At 36.6% G+C, this 13,713-nt stretch overlaps 1 protein-coding gene across 8 annotated transcripts in view; it reads left to right on the top strand.

Annotated features, from left to right (window-relative positions):
- Gapvd1 (GTPase activating protein and VPS9 domains 1) overlaps positions 1-13,713 on the top strand; it is a 90,064-nt gene that overhangs the window by 50,990 nt on the left and 25,361 nt on the right. For all 8 annotated transcript variants that reach the window (XM_078048215.1, XM_078048211.1, XM_078048213.1 and 5 more), the window contains 6 exons: positions 1,274-1,447; positions 2,596-2,736; positions 7,818-7,952; positions 8,413-8,532; positions 11,327-11,404; positions 11,526-11,896. In XM_078048215.1, coding sequence (XP_077904341.1) covers positions 1,274-1,447; positions 2,596-2,736; positions 7,818-7,952; positions 8,413-8,532; positions 11,327-11,404; positions 11,526-11,896 — 1,019 coding nt within the window. The remainder of the gene's footprint in view (positions 1-1,273; positions 1,448-2,595; positions 2,737-7,817; positions 7,953-8,412; positions 8,533-11,326; positions 11,405-11,525; positions 11,897-13,713) is intronic.

Consider the following 13,713-nt stretch of genomic DNA (forward strand, 5'->3'; position numbering starts at 1 on the left):
AAAGTTTTTGGTTTAATGAAGATGAGGGGTTGTGGGGGATATATTCTAGTGCTTTAGGGAAGATTAATTTGAAACATTTTTTGGATTTGTTCATTGTAAGATTTCTAGTTTAGGGCACATACCCTGAAGTAGTCTGGAGGCATTGATTCTTAGACTTTAGTGTACATTTAAAAGTTTTTATTTCCCAAGCTTTACTTCTAGAAATCCTGCTTCAGTTCATTTTTTAAAAAATCTTTTGTAGTTGCAGATGGACATAGTACCTTTATTTTACTTATTTTTATGTGGTGCTGAAGATCAAACCCAATGCCTCACATGAGCTAGGCAAGCACTCTGCCACTGAACTACAGCCCCAGCCCCGGTTTAGTCTATGTTTAGAAAAGAAAAGAATGTTGCCATTTGACTGTGTGGCTTGAGTAGAAGCATTGCTGTGTTTTATAGGATCAGTTCATCAATGTATCAATTAAGATTAAATTTGCTGCAAATAACAGAAAAACTTAAAATAATATTAGCTTATGACAAGCTGAATGAACATTATCTCTTTAACAAGCCTTCTGGGTGATCTAGATGTAGGCAGTTGGCAGTTTACATTTTGTGAAATTCTAAGAAGTGAGTTGACATAAGGCCATAGGTTCAGTCCAAATCTCTAGCACCAAAAACAAAAACAAAGAAAAAAATGTGAATTGAGGAAAATTGGTCTGGGTAGGAATGAAAACTCTAGAAAGTAAATAGCAATTATCCAAGTCAAGTGAAAAACATTTTTAGTGTGTATTTATCAGCTAATTATTACTACACTAATCTTGCACAGTAAACCACCTCAAAACATATATATATATATATTTTTTTAATATTTATTTATTTAGTTTTCGGCGGACACAACATCTTTTTATGTGGTGCTGAGGATCGAACCTGGGCCGCATGCATGCCAGGCGAGCTCGTTACCGCTTGAGCCATATCCCCAGCCCCTCAAAACATATATTTTTGCTCTTAGATCTGGGTCAGCTGGTTGGTTTTTCTCACTTGCATTGGGCTCACTCAGACATCTATAGTCATCAGTGGTGGTGGCAGGGAGCTCTGCTAATCTTAACTAAGTTGGTCAGTGGGAAACAGACTGGCCCAATTAGGTGTAGAATTGTATGGTAATACATGCCTAATAATGATAAAATATGTAACTTCAAATTCAAATATATAAAGTTCTTTAAAGTTGATTAAAATGTTAATTAAAAAATCATAGCTGTGCTTCCATTGTCAAAGTGCTTAATTCTGTTTTCGTTAGCTACGACACAAGATAATCTTGATGATAAGCTAAGGAAGTTTGAGATTCGTGACATGATGGGACTAACAGATGATAGGGACATATCAGAAACAGTGAGTGAGACCTGGAGTACAGATGTCTTGGGAAGTGACTTTGACCCTAACATCGATGAAGATCGCTTGCAAGAAATTGCAGGTAACTGCTATTCGGTGTCTCTGGAAGATTACTACTGAGTTATTCAGATTCACCCACCCTTCATGGATTAGAGTGTTAACACAGATGTGTTAGCACTAACTGGGAAACTGGTTAACTATATGGAACGAGATGTTTGGCTACTATTTTCTTTATCTAAATATAGGTAGTGTTTTTCCTTTCTGCATTTAATCTCCTGGCCCCCCATTATTTGCAGTTCTTTTGTGATTTATCTTTAAAACATAACTTCACTTGTAACTTCTTCTTTTCTTTTTCCCCTCATTATTGGGAATGGAATCCAGTGCTTGATCATGCTAGGCAAGAGTTCTACACCTGAGCTCCATCCTAGCCCTTTTGATTTTTATTTTGAGACAGGGTCTTGCTAAGTTGCCCAGGTTGGTGAACTTGTGGTCCTCCTGCCTCAGCCTCCCAAGTAGCTGAGATTATATACATGCACTTGCTTTCAAAATATTTTCATGTAGGGAATAGAATCATTATTTTACTAGGTTTAATCAAAAGTACGGTGCATTCTCTTCTTGAGTATTTTTAACACAGGCATACAATAATATTTAATTCTATTTGTATTCCTAAATAGTGTAAATAGATTTTTTTAATTGGTTTTGCACTACTTTGTTCCAGATGCCAAAGTAGTATTATTCTTGGCAGTAAGCTGTATTTGAGCAATAAGCTATATTTGCAGTTGAGTGAGTAGTATAAAGGAGCTGTGTATTTTTCTGCAAATATATTTTTTTTGCTCTGAATATGTGACTAGTGTGCCAGAAGAAAACATATTGGGCCAGTATAACTTTCTGTGGTTAAATCTATTTGTTTGAGTGTTTGTAATCCCTGTAGGACTATAAATTTTAGAAAGCACTTTAGGACACACATAAAATTTGCTGAAATACAAGTTTGTTTTCTCTTTGGAGGATCAAGGCTGAGCAGGAGGAACCTGATGAACAGGAGTTTGTGCCGTTGTGAATAGAGTAGGAATTTCGTGTTGTTAGTAGTAGGCCCAACTGAAATCACTCTCATCTTGGCTTCTTTTTTGTGGGTAGAAAACAAAGTTTGCTTGCTTAATATTTTTCCTTCCCCCAGCATCACTGCCTCTTGTCAGATCTCTCTTCATACTTTGCTTCCTACTGATCACGCAGGTGCAGCCGCAGAGAACATGTTAGGCAGTTTGCTGTGCCTCCCAGGTTCAGGGTCAGTACTTCTTGACCCCTGCACTGGTTCTACCATCTCAGAGACAACAAGCGAAGCTTGGAGCGTAGAGGTACTACCAAGTGACTCAGGTTAGTATGCTATCATTGTCTGCTTTTTCATTTGCACAGAAGTTTTAAATGTAAGGTTTCCAAATTTCTATGTTAGATATATTATGTCAAATATGCACTTGACAAGTAATCACGTTGCTAAGAATTTCAAATGGAAAATTAGAGTTTTTTTCCTCCCATTAAGAAAAGACATGGAAATTGTGCTCTGTATGTGTAATATAAATTGTAATGCATTCCACTGTCATTTATTTAAAACAAAGTAAATAAATAAAGACACTGTAGTAAGCTGGAAAAAAAAGAAAGAAAGACATGGGGTTGGGGCTGGGGCTCAGTGGTAGAGCGCTTGCTTAGCACATGCAAGGTCCTGGGTTTGATCCTCAGCACCGCATAAAAATAAATAAATAAATAAAAATAAAGGTATTGTGTCCAACTACAACTAAAATAAAATATTTTTTTAAAAAAGAAAAGACACATTGTTGGATAGTACAGACTAAGATGAAAGGTGCTTTCTGACTGTGTTCAATTATTTTGGAAGCAATTGTTTGTAACTCATTAGGGTTCTAAATGGGTCACAGAGTTTAGTGTCTCCCACCAACTTATCCCAAGGTAAGAGTATCAACATAGTTCAGGTCCTGAGTGGTTGACTTCCTGGTGAGCATGCCTAGGTTTATCTTAGGGGAACATTTTACCCTTTAAAAGATGTTTAATGTATGTTTAAAATACATAAATTAAAGTCGAGGCACTGTGCTCCTAAGAATTCATTCTTCTGTTTAGGGTTTTTTATAAATATATATAAAGTATTTTGTACTTTTCTTTTTTCTTATGTATCTATTACAGTCTTACTTTTTTCTGATTATGAAGACAAATCTTTTTATTTATTTATTTATTTATTTATTTATTTATTTATTTATTTAGTTGGTTGTTCAAAACATTACATAGTTCTTGATATATCATATTTCACACTCTGATTCAAGTGGGTTATGAACTCCCATTTTTACCCCATATACAGATTGCAGAATCACATCAGTTATACTTCCATTGATTTACATATTGACATACTCAAGTCTGTTGTATTCTGCTGCCTTTCCTATCCTCTACTATCCCCCCTCCCCTCCCCTCCCCTCCCCTCTTCTCTCTCTACCCCCTCTACTGTAATTCATTCCTCCCCCTTGTATTATTTTTCCCTTTCCCCTCACTTCCTCTTGTATGTAATTTTGTATAACCCTGTGGGTCTCCTTCCATTTCCATACAATTTCCCTTCTCTCTCTCTTTCCCTCCCACCTCTCATCCTTGTTTAATGTTAGTCTTCTTCTCGTGCTCTTCTTCCCTAGTCTGTTCTTAGTTACTCTCCTTATATCAAAGAAGACATTTGGCATTTGTTTTTTAGGGCTTGGCTAGCTTCACTTAGCATAATCTGCTCTAATGCCATCCATTTCCCTCCAAATTCTATGATTTTGTCATTTTTTAATGCAGAGTAATACTCCATTGTGTATAAATGCCACATTTTTTTTTATCCATTCGTCTATTGAAGGGCATCTAGGTTGCTTCCACAGTCTTGCTATTGTGAGTTGTGCTGCTATGAACATCGATGTAGCAGTGTCTCTGTAGCATGCTCTTTTTAGGTCTTTAGGGAATAGCCCAAGAAGGGGAATAGCTGGGTCAAATGGTGGTTCCATTCCCAGCTTTCCAAGAAATCTCCATACTGCTTTCCAAATTGGCTGCACCAATTTGCAGTCCCACCAACAATGTGCAAGTGTACCCTTTTCCCCACATCCTCGCCAGCACTTGTTGTTGTTTGACTTCATAATGGCTGCCAATCTTACTGGGGTGAGATGGTATCTTAGGGTGGTTTTGATTTGCATTTCTCTGACTGCTAGAGATGGTGAGCATTTTTCCATGTACTTGTTGATTGATTGTATGTCCTCTTCTGAGAAGTGTCTGTTCAGGTCCTTGGCCCATTTGTTGATTGGGTTATTTGTTATCTTATTGTCTAATTTTTTGAGTTCTTTATATACTCTGGATATTAGGGCTCTATCTGAAGTGTGAGGAGTAAAGATTTGTTCCCATGATGTAGGCTCCCTATTTACCTCTCTTATTGTTTCTTTTGCTGAGAAAAAACTTTTTAGTTTGAGTAAGTCCCATTTGTTGATTCTTGTTTTTAATTCTTGTGCTATGGGTGTCCTGTTGAGGAATTTGGAGCCCGACCCCACAGTATGTAGGTCATAGCCTACTTTTTCTTCTATCAGATGCCGTGTCTCTGACTTGATATCAAGCTCCTTGATCCATTTTGAGTTAACTTTTGTGCATGGGGAGAGAAAGGGATTCAGTTTCATTTTGTTGCATATGGATTTCCAGTTTTCCCAGCACCATTTGTTGAAGATGCTATCCTTCCTCCATTGCATGCTTTTAGCCCCTTTATCAAATATAAGAAAGTTGTAGTTTTGTGGGTTGGTTTCTGTGTCCTCTATTCTGTACCATTGGTCCACCCGCCTGTTTTCGTACCAGTACCATGCTGTTTTTGTTACTATTGCTCTGTAGTATAGTTTGAAGTCTGGTATCGCTATACCACTTGATTCACACTTCCTGCTTAGCATTGTTTTTGCTATTCTGAGTCTTTTATTTTTCCATATGTATTTCATGATTGCTTTATCTATTTCTACAAGAAATGCCATTGGGATTTTGATTGACATTGCATTAAACCTATAGAGAACTTTTGGTAATATCGCCATTTTGATGATGTTAGTTCTGCCTATCCATGAACAGGGTATATTTTTCCATCTTCTAAGATCTTCTTCAATTTCTCTCTTTAGGGTTCTATAGTTTTCATTGTATAAGTCTTTCACCTCTTTTGTTAGGTTGATTCCCAAGTATTTTATTATTTTTGAGGATATTGTGAATGGAGTGGTTGTCCTCATTTCCATTTCAGAGGATTTGTCGCTGATATACAGGAATGCCTTTGATTTATGCATGTTGATTTTATATCCTGCCACTTTGCTGAATTCATTTATTAGCTCTAATAATTTCTTTGTAGACCCTTTTGGGTCTGCTAGGTATAGAATCATGTCATCTACAAATAGTGATAATTTAAGTTCTTCTTTTCCTATTTTTATGCCTTTAATTTCTTTCGTCTGTCTAATTGCTCTGGCCAGTGTTTCGAGAACTATGTTGAACAGAAGTCGTGAGAGAGGGCATCCCTGTCTTGTTCCAGATTTTAGAGGGAATGCCTTCAATTTTTCTCCATTCAGAATGATGCTAGCCTGAGGCTTAGCGTAGATTGCTTTTACAATGTTGAGGTTTGTTCCTGTTATCCCTAGTTTTTCTAGAGTTTTGAACATAAAGGGATGCTGTACTTTGTTGAATGCTTTTTCCGCATCTATCGAGATGATCATATGGTTCTTATTTTTAAGTCTATTGATGTGGTGAATAACATTTATTGATTTCCGTATATTGAACCAGCCTTGCATCCCAGGGATGAATCCTACTTGATCATGGTGCACAATTTTTTTGATGTGTTTTTGTATCCGATTCTCCAGAATTTTATTGAGGATTTTTGCATCTAGGTTCATTAGAGATATTGGTCTCTAGTTTTCTTTCTTTGAAGTATCTTTGTCTGGTTTAGGAATCAGGGTGATGTTGGCCTCGTAGAATGAATTTGGAAATTTTCCCTCTTTTTCTATTTCCTGAAATAACTTGAAAAGTATTGGTATTAGTTCCTCTTTAAAGGTTTTGTAAAACTCTGCTGTATACCCATCCGGTCCTGGGCTTTTCTTAGATGGTAATCTTTTGATAGTTTCTTCTATTTCTTCAATTGATATTGGTCTGTTAGGTTGTCTATATCCTCCTGACTCAATCTGGGCAGATTATATGACTTAAGAAATTTATCGATGCCTTCACTATCTTCTATTTTATTGGAGTATAAGGATTCAAAATAATTTCTGATTATCTTCTGTATTTCTGAAGTGTCTGTTGTGATATTGCCTTTTTCATCCCGTATGCTAGTAATTTGAGTTCTCTCTCTTCTTCTCTTCATTATCATGGCTTTTTTCTCTGCAGCACATGGATCCTTCTCAAAATAGATCATATATTATGTCACAGGGCAACTCTTAGACAATATAAAGGAGTAGAGATAATACCATGCATCTTATCTGATCATAATGGAATGAAACTGAAAATCAGTGATAAAAGAAGGAAGGAAAAATCATGCATCACTTGGAGAATGAACAATAGGTTACTGAATGATCAATGGGTTTTAGAAGACATCAAGGAGGAAATTAAAAATTCTTAGAGTTAAATGAAAACACAGACACAACATATCGAAATCTATGGGACACATTGAAAGCAGTTCTAAGAGGAAAATTCATTGCTTGGAGTTCATTCCTTAAAAAAAGAAAAAACCAACAAATGATCTCATACTTCATCTCAAAATCCTAGAAAAAGAAGAGCAAAACAACAGCAAAAGAAATAGAAGGCAAGAAATAATTAAAATCAGAGCTGAAATTAATGAAATCGAAACAAAAGAAACAATTGAAAAAATTGACAAAACTAAAAGTTGGTTCTTTGAAAAAATGAAGACAAATCTTTATCTTCAACTAAATGTCAATTACAGAATGCAAATATAAGTAACTATTTCTGCATTACATTCTGTCTGATTTATTTGGTGTAAGAATGATAAAGTGATCCTGATATGTTTTATAATGCTATACTAAAGCATTCAGACATGCTAACCTTTTTAGGAGATGAGTGCAAGACAGTAGGATTAGCTCATCATCTATCAAGTATCCATCTAAGTACAAGTTCATTTTTAGGAGCTGGTTGATTTACTGCTAAGCTATTCCATATATTCTTTTCCACTTTACATATTAACCAAGAGCATACTTTATAATAGTGATCTAGAAACCCAACAAACTGACTTACATTGGGATGAAATCACAACTGTAACTTCTTTAACACTTAATCTAACTAGTTTGCTAACTTGCCTGTGCTTAGAAAGCTATTTATACTGATTTCATTCATACCTGGTGAGCTTTGTTTATCTAGGTCACAAAAGCTGAAATTGTGGCATGTTGACAGACTCACTGATGTGGCTTCTGTTTTTTGCTTAGAGGCCCCGGACCTAAAGCAGGAGGAGCGTCTACAAGAGCTGGAGAGCTGTTCTGGACTGGGCAGCACATCTGATGATACGGATGTCAGGGAGGTCAGTTCCCGCCCCAGCACACCAGGCCTCAGTGTCGTGTCGGGTATGTCTGTCTTGCTTTAAGGTCGGTCTAGGAATTAGAAGGTGTTATCTCCCCCCCCCTTATAAGATTGATGCCAAAGAGATATGTTTTATTTGAGAGCTGAGTAATTTCCAGGAAACCAAGTGATTTCTATGGCCCCTTTAATCTTTGAAAATTTAACGTTTGGCTTTTAGAGCCTGTTGAAGTAATTGGCAAATGATCCCTATACAACTGTTTCCATTCTTGGTAGCCTCTGCTACAGTATTTAGATACCATAGGATAATTCTAATTAAGCTGTATAAAGCAAGATAAGTATATTTGAGCAATGGTACAATAAAGGATAAATTCTAAATAACTCACATGTATACACCTGGGACATATATAAATTGAGAATGTTTACATTTCTTTAAACTTTATAAATATTTTTTGTGTGGCTATTTTGTCCTTCTTGCTGTTTATTTTTTACTATTTTTTCTTAAAGGTATAAGTGCAACCTCTGAGGATATTCCTAATAAGATTGAAGACCTAAGATCTGAGTGTAGCTCTGATTTTGGGGGTAAAGATTCTGTCACTAGTCCAGACATGGATGAAATAACTCATGGTAAGAAGGGGAAATGAGAATAACTTTTTAAAAAATTGTTTTCACTCTCATGTGTGGTTGAAACTGGCATTTTTCCACATTGCTGGTCATAATACCAATTGGTATAGCACTTTGGGGCATAATTTGTCAATATGTACTTAAGACTTGCAGTGTTTGTATTCTAAATTTTGTTTTGTTAGTCTACTTCTAGAAATCTGTCATGAGAAAATAATTCCATATGTGGAGAAGGAGAATTCTTATGCACAAAGATGGCCTTTATAACATTTATATTGGCAGAAAATGGTAACCAATAATTGAAAAACAGAATGACTAAGTGAATTTTTAAGTAACCACTAATTAAAATTTCTGCAGATGTTTTTAAGATGCTCTTAAAAAATATGAAATAACTTAGAGAAATACCTTGAATATAATATTACAGGGAAAATATTTTATAGAATTTTATAATTAAAGTAATAAAGCATTAAAAACTCTGCATATTTGAGCCCTTCCAGGTTAGGGGTAAGAAAACCTATATGCATAGAAAAAGAATTGGGAAGAAGTACCAGAATGCTAGCATTGGTTTTATATGTGGGGCCGTGGGTTTTGAAGTAGCTTTTCTTTCTTTACACTTGTTCTAAATTGGAGTTGTTTTTTGCTTTGTTTTGTTGGTGCTGGGGATTGAACTCAGGGCTTTGCACAGTCCAGGCAAGCACATTGTCACTGAACTGTACCTCTAGTACTTCTAACCTAGGTCTTTTTAACCTCAGCACTGTTGACATTTTGGGCCAGATAATTCTTTGTTGTGATTGCCTGACCTGCATGTTATAGGATTATTTGCAGCATCCCTGACCTCTTCCAGTAGTTCATGCCTGCTACCCTTCAGAGTCATGACAACCAAAATTATCTCCAGTCATTGCTAAATGATCCCTTTGGGGAAAAAAATAGCCACCAGTTGAGAACCATAGTTTTAAAGCGGCAGTCTCAAAGTGGACAACTGACGGTCTTTAAGACTCTTTTGAGAATAGGGGAATATGAGGTCAAAACTATTTATTAAAGTTTATTGTCCTGGGGCTGGGGTTGTGGCTCAGTGGTATGGCACTTGCCTAGCATTCACGAGGCACTGGGTTCGATCCCTGAACCATGTAAAAATAAAAACCAAAGGTATTATGTCCTTCTACAACTAAAAAAAATAATAATAATAAATAAAAAAGTTTATTGTCCTTTTTCATGTTGTTGCTATTTGCACTGGTGGCACATAAGCAAAGGTGGATAAAATTTGCTGGGGCCAAGAAACAAGGGCACCAAACCATATCAGCACCATGAATTCTTCACTCACAGTTACAAGTAAGGGAAGTTTTGATCATGGATGTCTTTGATGAAGCAAATTATATATACTGTTGTTGTGCTTGTTCTTTTTCTCTCTTTCTTTTCCCCTGTGGTACTGGGGATTGAACCCAGGGCCTCACACATGCTAGGCAAATGCTCTAGCACTTAGCTGTATCCCTAGCTCTTTTTATTGTGAGACAGTGTCTTGCTAAATTGCTGAGGTTTGTCTCAAATTTGTGATCTTCCTGCCTCAACCTTCTGAGTTGCTGGGATTACAGGAATGCACCCCTTCACCTGGCAGTAAATATTATTTCATTACATCTCAACCCGTGAATACACATCTTTTTAATATTCTGTGTGAAGAAATAGAAATAACCTATAATACATTTCAGCTGCATTCTGAAATATGATGTCTTAAGGAAGAGCACTTATATGATTGAGCTGTTAGTTTAACAGCCAGTTGTTTTATTTTTCTTGAAAAAACATTTTTACTTGAGTAACTGACAAACTGTGGTTTTATGAATATATACTCAGCAAACATTTTTTGGAAAATTAACAAAGTGAGCCTGTTAACTTCAAGGAAAATGACTAGTATAGTTTGTACCAATGGTAAAATTCAAACAGATAAAAATTAAGAATTTTGGAAACCTATATACACTTTCATGAGTCATTCTTTTTTTTATATATCTTCTATAGACAATATTTCCCTATTTTTCTAGGGGGGAAGGTAAGTCGCAGGGGAGGCTATGACTTTCTAGAAAGTGTAATAATTTAGGTCTCTGGGCCTGTGCTATCTATATTAACCATAGTAGCATTGGGTCATTAGAATTAGTAGGCACATGGATTCTAGAAACCTTAAAGTAATGAATATCCATGTGTGAAGATGAAAATGAAATAAAATTTGAAATAATCAAAATTTCATTTTTTTCTGGGGTGACCCTCAATTTAAAAAAAAATTTTTTTTTAGTTGTGGTTGGACATAATACCTTTATTTTATTTATTTATTTTTATGAGGTACGAGGATCAAACTCAGCCCCTTGCATGTGCGAGGCGCTGGGTTTGATCCTCAGTACCACATAAAAAAATAAACAAATAAATAAAAAATTTTAAAAAGCCAAATGCTGAATGATTCATAGTAGGGTAAGGAGAGGTAGCATGGGAGGCATAGATGAACTCTAGATAGGGCAGAGGGATGAAAGGGGAAGGGAGGGGGCATGGGGTTAGAAATGATGGTGGAATGGATAAACATTATTATCCAAAGTACATGAATGAAGACACGAATTGGTGTGAATATACTTTGTATACAACCAGAGATATGAAAAGTTGTGCTCTATATGTGTAATAGGAATTGTAATGCATTCCATTGTCATATATAAATAAAATTTGTTTAAAAAAAAAACGAAAACTATAAAGAACACTAGATCACTCACTCGTGTATTGAAGCCCTCTGATTTCTAGTGTGGTCTCACAGTTTGCCCTCTTGTTTCAGGCGCCCACCAGCTGACCTCTCCTCCTTCTCAGGCAGAGTCTCTTCTCGCCATGTTTGATCCTCTGTCTTCACATGAAGGTAAACTAATGAAAGGAACTTCTGGACTCTTGTCATAGAAGAAAGAAACCAGACTCTTTTGGTAATGCCTTTATTGAATTGGTTGTGTCTTGACTGCAAAGCTTTTTTTGCTGTGTTGCAGGGGCTTCTGCTGTAGTAAGGCCAAAGGTTCACTATGCCAGGCCATCACATCCACCCCCAGACCCCCCGATCCTGGAAGGAGCAGTGGGAGGAAATGAGGCCAGGTTGCCCAACTTTGGTTCCCACATGTTAACTCCAGCTGAAATGGAGGCTTTTAAGCAAAGGCATTCTTACCCTGAGAGACTAGTTCGCAGCAGGAGCTCTGATATAGTATCTTCTGTCCGGAGACCCATGAGTGACCCCAGCTGGAACCGTCGTCCAGGGAATGAAGAGCGAGAACTCCCTCCAGCTGCAGCCATTGGTGCTACTTCTTTGGTGGCTGCACCTCACTCATCATCATCATCCCCGAGTAAGGACTCTTCAAGAGGAGAGGTATGGGAACACAGCCATGTAGAGTTTGCTGATTGTTCTCGGCTCAGAGTTCTGCCTGCCAGTTTCTCTAGATTTCTGAAATGAACATGAATATGTAACTCCCAAATTAAGGATAGACTGTAATACTCACTAAAGATGAGCTGTTAGACTAGTATGCCCATTGCCACAACCCGTAGGAAATCTGTATAGCTTTGGTTTTGTAATAATACTATCTTGTATTTTTATAATACTTCACTTTTCTCCAGGCAGTTTTTGTATCTAATTTTATTTAAAACTCACAGTATCCCTCTGAGATGGCTAAATGAGATATGATTTTTTTTTTCCTTGTTACTAGGGATTGAACCTAGAGGCGCTTTATCACTAAGCCACATCCCCATCCCTTTTTCTTTTTTTAATTTTTTTTAGAGAGAGAATTTTTTTACTATTTATTTTTTAGCTTTTGGCAGACACAACATCTTTGTTTGTATGTGGTGCTGAGGATCAAACCTGGGCGGCACGCATGCCAGGCAAGTGCGCTACCGCTTGAGCCACATCCCCAGCCCTTTAATTTTTTTTTTTAATATTTGTTTTTTAGTTTTAGATGGACACAATATCTTTATTTTACATTTATGTGGTGCTGAGGATCAAACCCAGTGCTTCATGCATGGTAGGGAGCACTCTACCACTGAGCCACAATCCCAGCCCCTTAAATATTTTTTTTAGCTATCAGTGGACATAACTTTTATTTATTTATATATTTTTATGTGGTGCTGAGGATCGAACCCAGTACCTTGCACATGCTAGGCAAGTGCTCTACCACTGAGCCACAATCCAAGAACCCCCATCCCCCCACCCCCTTTTTTTCTTTTTAAAAAGGGTCTGGCTAAGTTGCTGAGACTGGCCTTAACTTGTGTTCCTCCTGCCTCAGCCTCCTGAGCTTCTGGGATACAGATGCGCACCACCACACCTAGCAGTATGATATTTAAATTTTGAAATAATTGTAAAGTTAAACAAACATTGAATGTGCAACAAAGGAACACTTCTTCCCCTTTTGAGAGTAAGTTTGAAGCTAACCTGATTCTCCCTCACCTCTGAAAACTTTAGAATAAAGTTTGATACAAATAAGTACATTCTTCTACACATCATAAAACAACCATAAACATTAGGAGATGAATGCTGATACATGACTACCATTTAATTCTCACACCCCTGTTTGTGTGATCTCCAGTTATTTGTTGTAAAAGGACCTGATTCAGAATGACACATTGCTTTTAGTTGTCATGCCTTTTTAGTTTCTTTCAATCTACAATAGTTCTTTAGTCTTTCCTTGACTTTTATGACCTTGATCCTCTTGAAACTTACAGGCCAATTCTTTTCTAAAATGTCCCTTAGTTTGAATTTGATGTTTTCTCATAATTAGATTTAGTTCGTTCGTCTGTTTATTTATTTATTTATTTGTTTGTTTGTTTGTTTGTTTGTTTTAGCAGTCTTATCACTAAGGTGTCACTGCATTCTTTTCATTGCATCCAATTAAGGAGTACACAGTTTTAATTTGTTCCTTTGGATCATTTGTTGAAGGTGGTATCTGCCAAGGTTTACCTCTTGGAAAGTTGCTCTGTTTCCTTTGAAATGAATGAGTATTTTGGGGGAGGCACTTTGAAAAAATGTAACTATCCTATTTATAAAAATTTTAAATTTCTATACTTACGATTATATTTATGGTCTTCTGGTTCTTTCTTGTGGTCAGTGGGTTTATTAGTCTTGTTTATTTTTGAAGCCCAGTTGTCCCTATTTGGCTAGTCAGAAACCTTTCAAGCTGGTTTCAGGGTTCTTTTTCT

Source organism: Ictidomys tridecemlineatus, chromosome 4 (genome assembly GCF_052094955.1).
Source record: "Ictidomys tridecemlineatus isolate mIctTri1 chromosome 4, mIctTri1.hap1, whole genome shotgun sequence".
NCBI lineage: Eukaryota > Metazoa > Chordata > Mammalia > Rodentia > Sciuridae > Ictidomys > Ictidomys tridecemlineatus.